The sequence below is a fragment of the Delphinapterus leucas genome, chromosome 5 (genome assembly GCF_059928025.1).
Source record: "Delphinapterus leucas isolate spDelLeu-1000000601 "Yukka" chromosome 5, BTC_Dleu_Yukka2, whole genome shotgun sequence".
NCBI lineage: Eukaryota > Metazoa > Chordata > Mammalia > Artiodactyla > Monodontidae > Delphinapterus > Delphinapterus leucas.
Genome location: NC_143133.1, coordinates 92,534,391 through 92,547,511, shown reverse-complemented (window position 1 = coordinate 92,547,511; position 13,121 = coordinate 92,534,391). Strand labels below are relative to the sequence as shown.

The 13,121-nt window shown below is 43.3% G+C and overlaps 1 protein-coding gene across 1 annotated transcript in view; it reads right to left on the bottom strand.

Annotated features, from left to right (window-relative positions):
* The window catches only part of FRAS1 (Fraser extracellular matrix complex subunit 1), a 466,514-nt gene that overhangs the window by 276,890 nt on the left and 176,503 nt on the right, over nucleotides 1-13,121 (bottom strand). Inside the window, exons 3-4 of the mRNA XM_022599506.3 lie at nucleotides 11,625-11,732; nucleotides 4,154-4,246 (exon numbers count right to left, since the gene is read on the bottom strand). Of these exons, the coding sequence (XP_022455214.2) occupies nucleotides 4,154-4,246; nucleotides 11,625-11,732 (201 nt within the window). The remainder of the gene's footprint in view (nucleotides 1-4,153; nucleotides 4,247-11,624; nucleotides 11,733-13,121) is intronic.

Sequence of the window (13,121 nt, the reverse complement as noted above, 5' to 3'; positions counted from 1 at the left end):
AGACAGTGATCCAAAGTGCACAGAATGATGGAAAGGAAGTATTCTCACCTCTCTCTTAGAGAAAAGTCACATGAGTCCCCTTCATTTTCATCTCCTACTCTTACCCCTAAATCAGTGACACCTCTCTCAGCAGAGGGAGACCAGAGATCAAGGGGTTTGGTACATGCTGATAGATAGATAGATAGATGACAGGTAGATATTTTTTAATTTCACAGTGTTTTCTATACTCATTTACAAAAGCTGTATTTTTTATGAGCACTGTAACAAGCAAAGAAAGCTCTGTAAAATCAAGAAATAATACATACACAAAACAACGCTCCCACAAGACCTGTGTTGTAGCTGTGCCATCTTAATACCATTAATACCTTTTGAAAATCTGTGATTTTGACACTGGCCAAAAGCACATTCTGCAGACCATATCTTATATATATTCTTCTGCATAGCCAAATAACGAGTCGGCTTGGCTGTTGACATAAGTCCAAAGGAAAGATAAGCTCATAAAGTATTTGCCTGGCTTAATGACAGAACAAAAAAATAATTTTTCTTCCTATAATTTGTTCCTGTTATGATGTTATAGATCCAGAATACTAAAAACCTGGGGATGTTCCATGCATATTGTAATTACATCCTCTACTTTGAAGAGAACAAGGCTGCAGAATTCAGTATTCAGTTCTTGTCTCACATGCATAAATTAATTCTCCTTTCAGCCTCACAGACAGGCAAAGCAAGCAGACCTCTCCCTCCACACTCCTGTATTCGATCGGATGCGGGCACTAGGGCATTACCACCTGCCACTTTCTTTTTCAGTGAATCTCCAAGCACCATCTTCTAAGACATGACATTATCTGGTGCTGAGATTAAGTTAGTAAAGAGGAAAAGAAAGGGGTTAAAGGTCCTTTCTCCTCCCTTTCACAGGCTAATTTGTGGGGAAAAGAACAGGGAAAACGCATTCCAACACTCTTTAGGAAAACGTATTTCAGGCTTGTCTCCCTAACTGGTTGGCAAGGCTGGGCAGAGATCCAAAAGCTAATTTGAAAGGATAGCTTTGGGAGGTCATGGATGAAATAGGCACCCAAATGCTGGCTGTAATAAGCCCACGCAAAACTTAAATAACCTGGTCAGCCAAAAGGCTCAGGTGTTTTCCTCACTCCAGAGAAGATGTGGGGACTTGACTTGCTGGAACGTCAGCTGTACAAGGTGCTGCCCACAATGCCAGCAAAAGAGGTCCCCTCATGAGGCGAGGCTCTTTCATTAAAGGTGGCCTCTCCATGCCGTCCTGAGCTCAACCCACCTTTGACTTTGCTTCTCTTCAACTCTATTCTCTGGGGACAGCATCACTTTAACAGATGCCCCTCCCACCACACTTGCTCTATCCTAAAGCCTCTTCTAAATCTCTCTTTTAGGGGAAAGCTTCCACTTCACCATTCCAAAGCTCTTAAAGCACCAGACTATTTCATAACTACCGGGACAGAGTCTCCATAACTTGTCCTATGGGATGCAAGCCAGAGGCTAAGGAGAGAGGATTACCGCTGTTCGGCGGGAGAGGAAGGTGCTCTGGAAACTGCTTCCCAAGCAAGCCAAGGGCGCAAAATAGAAAAGGCTCCAAGATTCAGGAAAAAACCTAGTGATGCAAGGGACAAGGGGAGATTCAGACCCAACCCAGACAAGCATTTAACCCACTCAAGGAAATGAATAATATTAAGAAAAATTTGGCAAGAATCTAAAAAGGTGAAGAAAGAGAGGAAAGAAGAACAGGAAGACAAGAAACATGATCCTTTTCACTTTATTAAGACTAAAATTCGAGGATTTTGTCTCAACTTAAAAAAAAAATCATTCTTCTGTTTCTATTTGAAGAAGTAGACCACTAGAGAGTTTTTTCCCTTCAAACTACAATTCCTGGGCTTCCCTGGTGGCGCAGTGGTTGGGGGTCCGCCTGCCGATGCAGGGGACGCGGGTTCGTGCCCCGGTCCGGGAGGATCCCACATGCCGCGGAGCGGCTGGGCCCGTGAGCCATGGCCGCTGAGCCTGCGCGTCCGGAGCCTGTGCTCCGCAACAGGAGAGGCCACAGCAGTGAGAGGTCCGCGTACCGCAAAAAAAAAGAAAAAAAAAAGTAAAAAAAAACCCCTACAATTCCTGAAATGCAGCCATTTTCTCAGTTACATCAAGTACCAGAAATATAATTATACACTCTCAGGGGAGTACATTCTGAAAGTTGCATATGGGAAAACAAGGCATGGGCATGATCTTACCCAGTTTAGAGCTTCCCATGGACTATGTCAGAGCCGAAGGGGTGAATTGCAAGGGAGGCAGGGAGAAGAAGGACTTTCTAAACTCTTCCAGAAAAAGTAGGAGACCAAGCGGATTTCTAATTAACCCATCAGCAGATCTGTGGTCCCTGAACTGCCCGCCACACAGGTTAGTTGGTCTAAGACCAACATGCCCTTGGGACAAGGACATGGATAAGCTGGAGAAGGGATTTACTCATTGTTTGAGTCGTGATGTTTATTGAGCACCTACTCTGGGAAAAGTTCACCAGGTTAGGTGGGAGGCAAGGAGGCTCACTATGAAGGTAGACAAAATATTGTCAATGTTCTCAGAAATCTTAATTCAACATAAGAAGATTGCAAGTGTGCATGAACATAACACAAGCAAGCAAATGACAAGTGTCATTAGAGCGGCCACGCAAAGAGTCATTGAACTCTGACGTCTCATGTCCCTGGAACCACCTCTTATTTGAGATGTCTGTTGTTCCCCCAGATCCTGGCCTCATTTTGGATCCTAGGGCTCTTTCACTTGAAAGATTCAGTTTGAGGTTTTTGACCGTGAACCACACACCCGTTCCAACCATTATGAACTGGCATTGATTCCGTCACCAATCTGCCCTTCAGCACTTTACAAGGGATCCTCTTGTGTGGCGTGTGAAGTTTCCACCACCCTACATAATGCGGACTGAATCAAGCAGCACGAGGTGATACATGGTATGCAGGCACAGATCCTGCTTGGGTATCGCTCAGCAATACATTGTGCAGGAGTGAAAGAGTGACTTCCTCGGGTAATGTGGAGACAGTGGCTTAAGTGAGGTGATCCTGTCCCACGGGGAAAGCGCACTGTACTCACGGAGTTTTAGGTACACACACTGAATAGCAGCCTAGAGTAGGTATATCAAATCCGGCTAACCTATGCTCTCTCCTGAATGGGTAGAGACACTAACTTGGGGAAAGTTTTGTATCAGGTGGAAGATGAAGATTAAAGCAAAGAGCCTCTTTCTAACACATTCAACTTCACCTGCTGCCTCGGGGGAGCATGTAGGCATGAGTGGAGATGAATTGTAGCCATCCCATTTTCATACTTTCTACTATAAACCTTGCAAATAGTCCTTTTAAATCAGTATTTAATATCTCTAAATTAATCCTACAGGATCTGGAATGAGAAAGTATAATAAAAGAACTTCAGGGTTGATTTCTAGTACTGTGGTTCTAAGTGGGGGGGAGGTGAGCATTTTCATTTTGCCCCTTAGGGGAAATGTGGCCATGCCTACAGACATTTCTGGTTGTCAGGACTTCAGAGGATACAAACTGGTGGGTAGAGGCTAGAGATGCTGCTGATCATTCTATAATGCAGAGGATGGTCCCCACGACAAAGCCTAAAGTGTTAATAGTGCTGAAGTTTAGAAACTCCACCCTGAACGAGGAACAAAAGACCAGGGCTCTAGGCCAGGTTACACCACTTATTGGTACTATATGGGGCAAGTAACTTATAGTCTTTGCAATTCTACTTTTCCATCTTTAACACAGGAGTAATAACATCTGCTCTACTCACCTACTCAGGGTTGTTTATAAAATCAAGTGAAAAAATGTATGTGGTACACAAAGGCAAGGTGGCCCTTTTATTATTCAGCATTACAACTTCTTCATCATCAACATTCTCAGACTATTCTTTATACAGACACGAATTCAACTGACAAATATTTACGTGGGACAGTAAATAGGGCAGTTTTAATCTTATTCAAGAAACCTAAATGCCCACGGAAAGTCAAATAAGCTTGAGGTCCTCCACCGTCCAAACAAAGGGGAAAAAAAAATCCTCTCTTGTCAGCTTTACCTTGTCAATGATCTACAGACACTGAATCAACCATGGGTCAGAAAATACTTACCGTGTGAATTTTCTTTTCATGATGGCAAGATCCAGGAGTCCTCAGCACACACTCGGGGCAGCACTGGTTGGCGGGTATTTGAAGCACTTCCCCCTGAGCATTTAAAAACAGCTCAGTGTAAAGTAGCAGCAACGAGCAGTCACATCAGATTCACTAACTCTCATGAGTTTCCGTGGGTGACAACAACAAACAGGATAAACAGAACACACTAACGAAAAGGATTCTCTCTGTCAAGATGAGCTTCTCTCAAAGATAAAATGAACCCCCTTGTGACAGTAATTTCCTTGGAAACCGTCTACATCTTTTCACGTGTAATGAAGTGACGAATTTTATTCACTAGAAATGCTCCATCTGAGTGTCACACCAGAAAAGCAGTAGGGGTGAGATAAGAGCTCTATTTCCCTAAAACAGAGAAGAGAGGACTTGGGCGGGCAGGGCCACAGAGCTGGCAGGTCTTCTAACAGCCTATAGACGCCTGATGGAGCCAGCGGGGGCGGGGTGGGGGGCGCGGAGAGCTAAAGTTCTAATGTTCACTTTGACCTGGGACACAGAGTAGCAAAGCACAAGGGGCAGGTGAGAGAAGGACAGAGCGGGGAGAGGAAACAGCATGGCTGTAGAGGGTGCACATGTACTGTGGGGAGCTGGATAGAATTCCTGGGCTCCAATAAAGATCTACATTGTTTATCAGGGTTTCTATAATTGCAATTATGTTTCCTATCAATACCTGACACTATCAAGGGAATGGGCCTCCACGTGATACCTTAGGATTTATTGGGAAGTTGTCACATGTTAATTAACCATCTATTTGCCACTGTGAAGGATCTGTTTATCCAAGATTATTAAAACTATGGCACACACATGTGTCTTTGGGGCCCAATCCTTCTATTAGACCCTCTGACTCAACCTGCTCTTCCACTTAGCATTTCCTCAAGTCCAGAGATGTGGCAGAATGGGTAATTAGTAATTTTGATCAAAAATAGTAGGAGATCCTGAATTAACCAGGAAATCATGACTTGTCCACAGAATAAAAGCCTACAAAGAATTCAGCTGGTAGACTCAAAAAATTATGTAAGTCATAATGTTTCTTTGTTATTTGGGGCTGCTTCCATTGAAAAGAATTGTACCTACAAGAGAATGTTAATTGTACAGAACTACATCCTCAAGAGTGGGTGGGAAATGGGGCTACTATTTCACAACTGTTAATCCACTAAACAGATAAATACATCCGTAACAGTGATCACCAAATTCTTATTTGCTCAATAAAGGATAAAACTTATATGATATGGGATTTTATAAAATTGTACATATGGTGCAACATTAATGACTATTCACAAAAGTGCCCTCTGAACCCCAAGTAGAACCTACACTTGTCTAACTTCCACTAAGAGAGTAAATATAGAAAATACATTAACCTAATTACCACTAAGCATCCAGATAGAAAATGAGATAATCCAAGTGTTGTTTGTATTCTAATATGGAAGCAGGGAGCGAGGGAGAAGGGCAGGCCAAATTGAGGACTTCAAGAGATATTTTGTGCCCCCAAATTAGTTGTCGTTGATTCATATAAAAACTGGTCTTCAGATTTGGCCCTCAAAACTCATTTTATAGATATGATATTCTTTATTTGTGAGTGGATGTTCCCTATCTTGCATCTACCTATTGTACTTCTGTTGGAACATGATTTGGGGCTACAGGAGGAGCAAAGAATTCTGCATGTGGCACTTGGAGAAAGAAAGACAGGGAGTTCTTGCTACCTAACCATGTAACCTTGAATAGCCTTGTGAGCTGTGGGCTGCAGGGAACACATAAGCCTATTTCCCTGCAGGCTTTGCACTGGGAGCATTAGGAAGTGGCCACTTGGGCAAGAGACATCAACGAAGATTGTTTGCCTAGGATCTAAAGGAACCAACTAACAATAACGATGATGATCATGTGGTAATTACAGCTAAAACTGAGTACTTAGAATAGCCAGGTACTCTTCTAAGCGTGTGTGTGTGTGCATGTATACATACACATAGATATATGTCGTGTATATATATATAATCTCTCACAACAGCTTGATTAGGTAAACACTATTCCTATCTACATTGAAGTTTGCGGCCAAAACCCCACAATGTAATACAGTGCCCCTTTGCATGGCATTGCCCTCTTTGTATATATGTTATTCAGAGATCCTGAATATTGGTTCTGACAGGGCCGGGTTAGACAGTCGATGTTCTAAATGCCTCTGTTCTCTTTCTCTCAGTCGTTCTCTGTCTGTCTCTCTCTCTGACCTTATTTATCTAACTCTATAGCTAGCTATTCTATATGGATATAGGATATGAATACAGAATCTATTATATATGGTTAATAGAATGAATAGATAGATGATAGGTAGATACAAATATCTAGCAGAACTACCATTGACACTTGGTTATTTCCAGTCAATCCATGAGCAAAACATACATTGTAAAAGGGCTTTTAAAAATTTTTTTTAAATGATAGGAACCCAAGTTACTATTAATAACAGTAATAATTTAGTTTAGGATACAATGGTGATTCGTTAACTTGTGCCATGAGCTAATATAAGTGTACCCAGCAGATGCGAATAACAACACATGTTCCTGAGATACACAAGGAAAGACATGGTGGAGTAGAAATCACACTGGCTCATGAGCCAGAGACTAAGGTTCTTGTTATGGCTGTGCCACTGTCTAGCTCTGTATCTTTTTGTTTTTTTTTTTTGGCTGCATTGGGTCTTCGTCGCTGCACGTGGGCCCTCCCCAGTTGCGGCGAGTGGGGGCCACTCCTTGCCGCGGTGCGCAGGCCTCTCACCACAGTGACCTCCCCCGTTGCGGAGCACGGGCTCCAGGCGCGCAGGCCCCAGCAGCTGTGGCGCACGGGCTCAGCTGCTCTGCGGCATGTGGGATCCCCCCGGACCGGGGCTCGAACCCATGTCCCCTGCATTGGCAGGCGGACTCCCAAGCACTGCACCACTAGGGAAGCCCCCCAGCTCTGTATCTTTGAGCAAGTGACTAAACAACTAAAAGTCTGTTTCTTTGTCTATAAAATGAGAAAGCCTGACTAAATCCATTTTAAAGGCCTCTTCCAGTTCTATCATTCTGTCGCTCTGTCTCCCCCATCCCCCATATCTTCAACTTCTCTCTCTCTTCCAGGTCAGCCCCCTTTCCCTCTCAAGGTGATCGTGTCTCTTTCATAGCAATATCAAAAGCCAAAACAAAACCTTCTCCCTTCCCCTGTTTGGTTATTCTAAAAATATTGACTAAGCAGACAAATAAACAAGCATTTTTGCAGTCTGGTCACGGGCGGTAAAAAGGGCAAGCACAAAGCACACAACAACACCCAAGAGGCTCGATGGCTGGGGACGGGAGGTTCAAAGACACTTCACGGATGTGGTGCTGTCTGCCTAACATCCCATTTCTTTCTTCCATTCTCAGTGAAGCTCCCTGAAGGAGTAGCCTATATACTTGGCCTTCCTTTGCCCACTTCCCATTCACTCCTCGAGCCTCTGCATACAGTCCCATCACTTCAATGACACCAACTTCAGTGTGGCCGCCAGTGGCCTACATGTTGCCAAATTCAATGGATCATATTAAATTCTTCTCCCACTTACTTCCTTACCTGGGATCAACACTGTTGATACAAACTCCTTCTGGAAACTCCCTCCTCTCCTGGCTACCACAACACTGCTCTCTTCTCTGATCATTTCTTACTCCTTATCTCTCTGACCATGTCTCCTTAATCTTCCTAAGTTCCCATTTTTTTATGTTCACCTCCCCTTAAATGACGGTGCTCCCCAAATTCCACCCTTGGTCTTGTGTTCTTTTCTCACACAATCTCTTTGGATGAGCTCATTAATTCAAAAGGTTTACACTACTGTCTCCCTGCTAATGATACCCACATTATATCTCCAACTCTGTCTTCTCCTCTGAGCTTTAGACTAAGACATCCAGCTGCCTTTTGGACATATCCACCTGGCTCTTCCACGAACACTTCAAACTCAGTGTGCCCCAAACTGAAATCATTGTTCTCCTCACAGATAAGATGCTTTTCCTCATTCTCATATATTCTCAATATCAGTTCATGGCTCAGCTAGCCAATTAGTCATCAAGCCATAAATATGTGAGTCACCTTTCCTTTTCCTTTCTCTCACCCTCCTACCTTCATTCAGTTCTGCTGATTTATCCCCTAAGTACTTATTGAGGCTGCCCTTCCTCTTGATCCCTACATGACCAGTGCCCCGATTCAGGTACTCATCCTCTCATCTGGACTATTCCTACAGCCTCTGAACTGATCTCCTCATCTCCAATATTACACATTACCTTTGAAAAACCAGAAAGATCTTTCAAAAAGAAAAGCTGGCCATTCTACCCACATGCCTTCATTAGTATTCTATCACCTTAAACATAAAATTCCAAGCTCCACAGTACAGCATACAAGGCTCTCCATAACCTTGAACTTACCAATTCTCTAGCTTCATCTCTCATGTATTCATTCATTCAGTCACAAGATACTTATTGAGTGCCTACCATGTATCAGGTGCAATTGTAGGTGCTGAGGATACACGGTGAATAAAAGAGATAGTGAACAAGAACTATCAGTAAAATACAGAGTATGTCAGACAGTAGTTAGTGCCAAGAAGAAAAAGAAAGCATGGAAAATGAATAGGAAATGTGTGGTAAGGGGCGGAGAATTGCAGTTTCAGAAGAATGGCATTCGAGAAAGACTTAAAGGAAGTAAAGGGTCAAAATAGATAGATTAGATAGATAGATAATAGATAGATAGATAGACAGATAATTTCAATGGGAACAGCAGGGTGCAAAGGCCCTAATGGCAGAAGTATGCCTGGTACAAATCCAGGGAATAGCAAGCAGGCTTGGTGTCTGAAGCAGAGGGAGCGGGGAGGCTAGTCAATTAATCAGAGGGTACAGCAGTACTTCATAGGACATTGCGAGGAGTTACTCAAAGTGAGAAGAGAAGCCATCAAAAGCTATTGGAGGGGTTTAAGGAGAGAAGCAACATGATGACTTAAATTTTAATAGGATCACCCTGGCTGCTATATCAAGGTTACAGTGAAAAAGGCAAGGACAGAAAGAGTGAAACAAGTTAAGAGACTACAGGGAGAATGCAGGCAAAAAAAAAAAAAAAAAAAAAAAAGATAATAGGGCTTCCCTGGTGGCGCAGTGGTTGAGAGTCCGCCTGCCGATGCAGGGGACACGGGTTCGTGCCCCGGTCCGGGAAGATCCCACATGCCGCGGAGCAGCTGTGCCTGTGAGCCATGGCCACTGAGCCTGCGCGTCCGGAGCCTGTGCTCCACAAGGGGAGAGGCCGCAACAGTGAGAGGCCCGTGTACCGCAAAAAAAAAAAAAAAAAAAAAAAAAAAAAAAGATAATAGGCTGAACCAGAGTAAAAGCAGAGAAGTTGCATCTGCAGTGTATTGTTTCATGAAGGAAAAGCTGGAGGATTTGCTAATGTACTGGATGTGGGATGTGGGAGAAAGTGGGGAGGATGATACTAAGTTTACTGGCCTGAGCGACTGGGAGAAGGGAGTTTTCATTTACTGCGAAAAATCAGAAGAACAAATTAGGAATGGACAAAATCACACTTGGTATAGAACAAGAGTCAGAAACTTTTTCTATAAAGGGCCAGATGGTAAATATTTTAGCCTTTGGGGGCCACATATGGTCTACATCACAACTACACAACTCTGTCATTATACCACAAAAGCAGCTGTAGACAATAAATAAATGAGTGTGCCTGCGTTTCAATAAAACTTTATTTATGGATACTGAAACTTGATTTCATACAATTTTCACATCATGAAATACTGTTCTCTGTTGGTTTTTTCCAGCTACTGAAAAATGTAAAAACCATTCTTTGTTCACAAGTGATGCGAAAACAGGCAGAGGCCACATTTAGTCTGCTGACCCCTGGCATAGAACACATTTAGCTTTCAGCAATACCGCCTGTGTCTTCTAACATTTAATTCAGTGCTTCTTCCATGATGCCATAATTATTCACGTGGAGTGGAGGAGGGCATGTCTTCATGGTCCTTACAAAACCAGCCCAGATTTACTCAGCAAGCAAAACAGAGATCTTTCAGGAGTGGTTACTCCAGAAATAGCCTCACGACATACAGCGAAATAGTATCAAATTTACCAACATTTGACGTACATGCAGCTTCTCAGAAATACACCCATGCAGAAATTGAGAAATACCCTTAAAGGTATACAGAACCTTCACTCCCGTGTTAGAAACAAACAGAAACTTCTTAGCATTAGACGGCATAAAGACTCAAGATTATTTATTATGGGGTGGGGAGAGATAAAACTAGAAAAATAAACTGTGCTTGTGAAATTGACAGAAAGCTTTTTAAAGAAAGTAATTGGTCTTCTCCAGGGGGTTTCAAATGTTCAAATTTGAAGCTTAAGCCTTTTTTTGTAAGTAGATTCACTTTAAAAAGAAAAGAGTCAGCACGTGGAAAAACAAAATTCTAACAGAATAGATGTGTAGTCAAAAAAATGAAAAAGTTTAACAAAGGAAAAGGAAGAACTATCCCTCACACGTTTGGTTAAATACCAGGAGATTTCTTGAGTCAAAGCCTATCCTATGATCCTAGGTAGCCCAACAGCAGCATGATGATACAATCAGGTGCACAACAAATAATGTCTTTAGAAAATCATCTTTGAGAAGTCAATTCTGACTTTCAGGGAGTTCAATGGCTTGTAAAATGTTGTGGTTAGTACCAGTAGCTGTGGCATCTGTCAGACCCAGGGAAGATCTCTGGGCAACAGTTTATTAACTGCATAATCCTATTAAGTTGCCTAAAATCTCCAGGCTTCACTTTCCTCATCTGTAAAGTGGGGATACAGATACCTACCCCACATAATATTAAATGGGATAACACTATAAAACCTTTAAGTTTTGGGCTTCCCTGGTGGCACAGTGGTTGAGAATCTGCCTGCTAATGCAGGGGACACAGGTTCGAGCCCTGGTCTGGGAGGATCCCACAAGCCACGGAGCAACTAGGCCCGTGAGCCACAACTACTGAGCCTGAACGTCTGGAGCTTGTGCTCCGCAGCAAGAGAGGCCACGATAGTGAGAGGCCCACGCACCGCGATGAAGTGTGGCCCCCGCTTGCCACAACTAGAGAAAGCCCTCGCACAGAAACGAAGACCCAACACAGCAAAAATAAATCAATTACTTAATAAACTCCTATCCCCAAAATCTTCTTTAAAAAAATTTTTAAAAAAACCTTTAAGTTTTAACCTTGAGTGCCCCTGGTCCAGAGTAAATGCCCAATAAACAGGAATTAAGATATTCTTAGATACAATATGTTAAAATTCTCTCCTATATTTCCTAAACCTTGCAATTAGAGATTGGGATAAATGTCAAAACCAGATGACCGAAAAAATGCAAACACCCTACCATTCCCTGACTTTACATTTAGAAAACAGTTAGGATACCATACCTTCTCAAAGGCACACTGAGGGTTTCTGCAAACAGCAGGTTTGCACATAATGATATCACCATGGCAACGGCAGTTCTGGCATGAATCAGGCTTCCAAACGGTGGCATCCTGCAAAGAAGTATAAGCTCTGAGTTAAAAACTGATCAGTCAAGGTACGAGCACAAAAACTTGGTACCATCAACAGCCCTACACCCTGAACAATTAAAAGGCAAAGGAAAGTCACGGACACACACGGTGCTTGCTGGGCATTGATTAAACCCGGAGAGGCAATAAAAGCAGTCTAATCCATTTCACCACAGTCAAACCACGTAGCCAAAGACAAGGGCATGCAACAGGGAGCTGTCAATACCCAGAGAAAAACAATCGATTGGACTGAAACCTCAGGAGGACAAGCTGCTCTCAGACTTGAGGTTTCTCTTTGCTGTTAACTAGCAGACACCATTGGAGCATGTTCACAGGAAAATGACACTTAGACGAGCACTAACCAGCATCCTAAGAGCAGCTTGTGCCACTAGATACTATCAGCACCTCACACTTCACTTCCCAGTTCTTTGCTACTACATCCACCAATGCTCATCTATTCCATGGCTCACCTTTACCTCTGATGAGATAAAGTACAGACCCCATCATCTGGCGCCTCGCCTCTCTCCCTGGCCTCGGGAAATCTCACAGTTCTGAGACTTTCATCCACTCTAGTTGGTCAAGCCATTGGACAGCCCCAGCCTCCCTTATCTGGCCTCACAGCTTACCCTCTACCTGGATCCCTGCTTCTCCGTGACTCCCCGAAAGAGAGCTTACAAAGCAATACACTTCTTTCAAGCCTCAACCTCAAGAACAAATCACTTCCTAACCCTTAATCCTGCACACTGAACCCTCCACTCAGGTGCGGCTCCTCATGGTTGCTCAGTGACCCCACTGTGTCCTGCATACACTGCCACGCTTCATTGCACTCATCTACATTCCTGTTATCCTGGCTGGACCAGACTGTGAGCGCCCAAAGCAGGAACCGTCCCGGGCCCAGCACACTGTAGGTCCTCTAAACCAAGAGCTCACAGTTCACAAGTCGCTTAGTGAAGGCTTTGTCCTCCTTTCTATACTTCCTCATCCTCTGGTCCTCAAACAATTGAAGTGCTACTCAAATACTTTGGGGAGAAGTAAGGGAAGTTTCTAAACTCTTGATAGAGTCATCACAATATTAGCACTCAACCTGAACTGGGATGAGCTAGGAAAACGATGGATGCTAGCAACGGATGCTTTCACACAAAGGCAGACAACAAATGTGACGGTTAATTTCAAGTGTCAACTTGGCTAGGCTATGGTACCCAGCTGTTTGGTCCAGATTTACATAGATTGTGCACAACACTCTCAAGGAAAAATGAAGTCATCCTTTTGTGTTGAGAAATGGTAAATGTATAAGCTTTTAGAGAATGTGCTTAAAACTCAAAGTCATTTAAGAAATATAGGGGAGGGGAAGATGGTGGAAGGGGAAGATGGCGG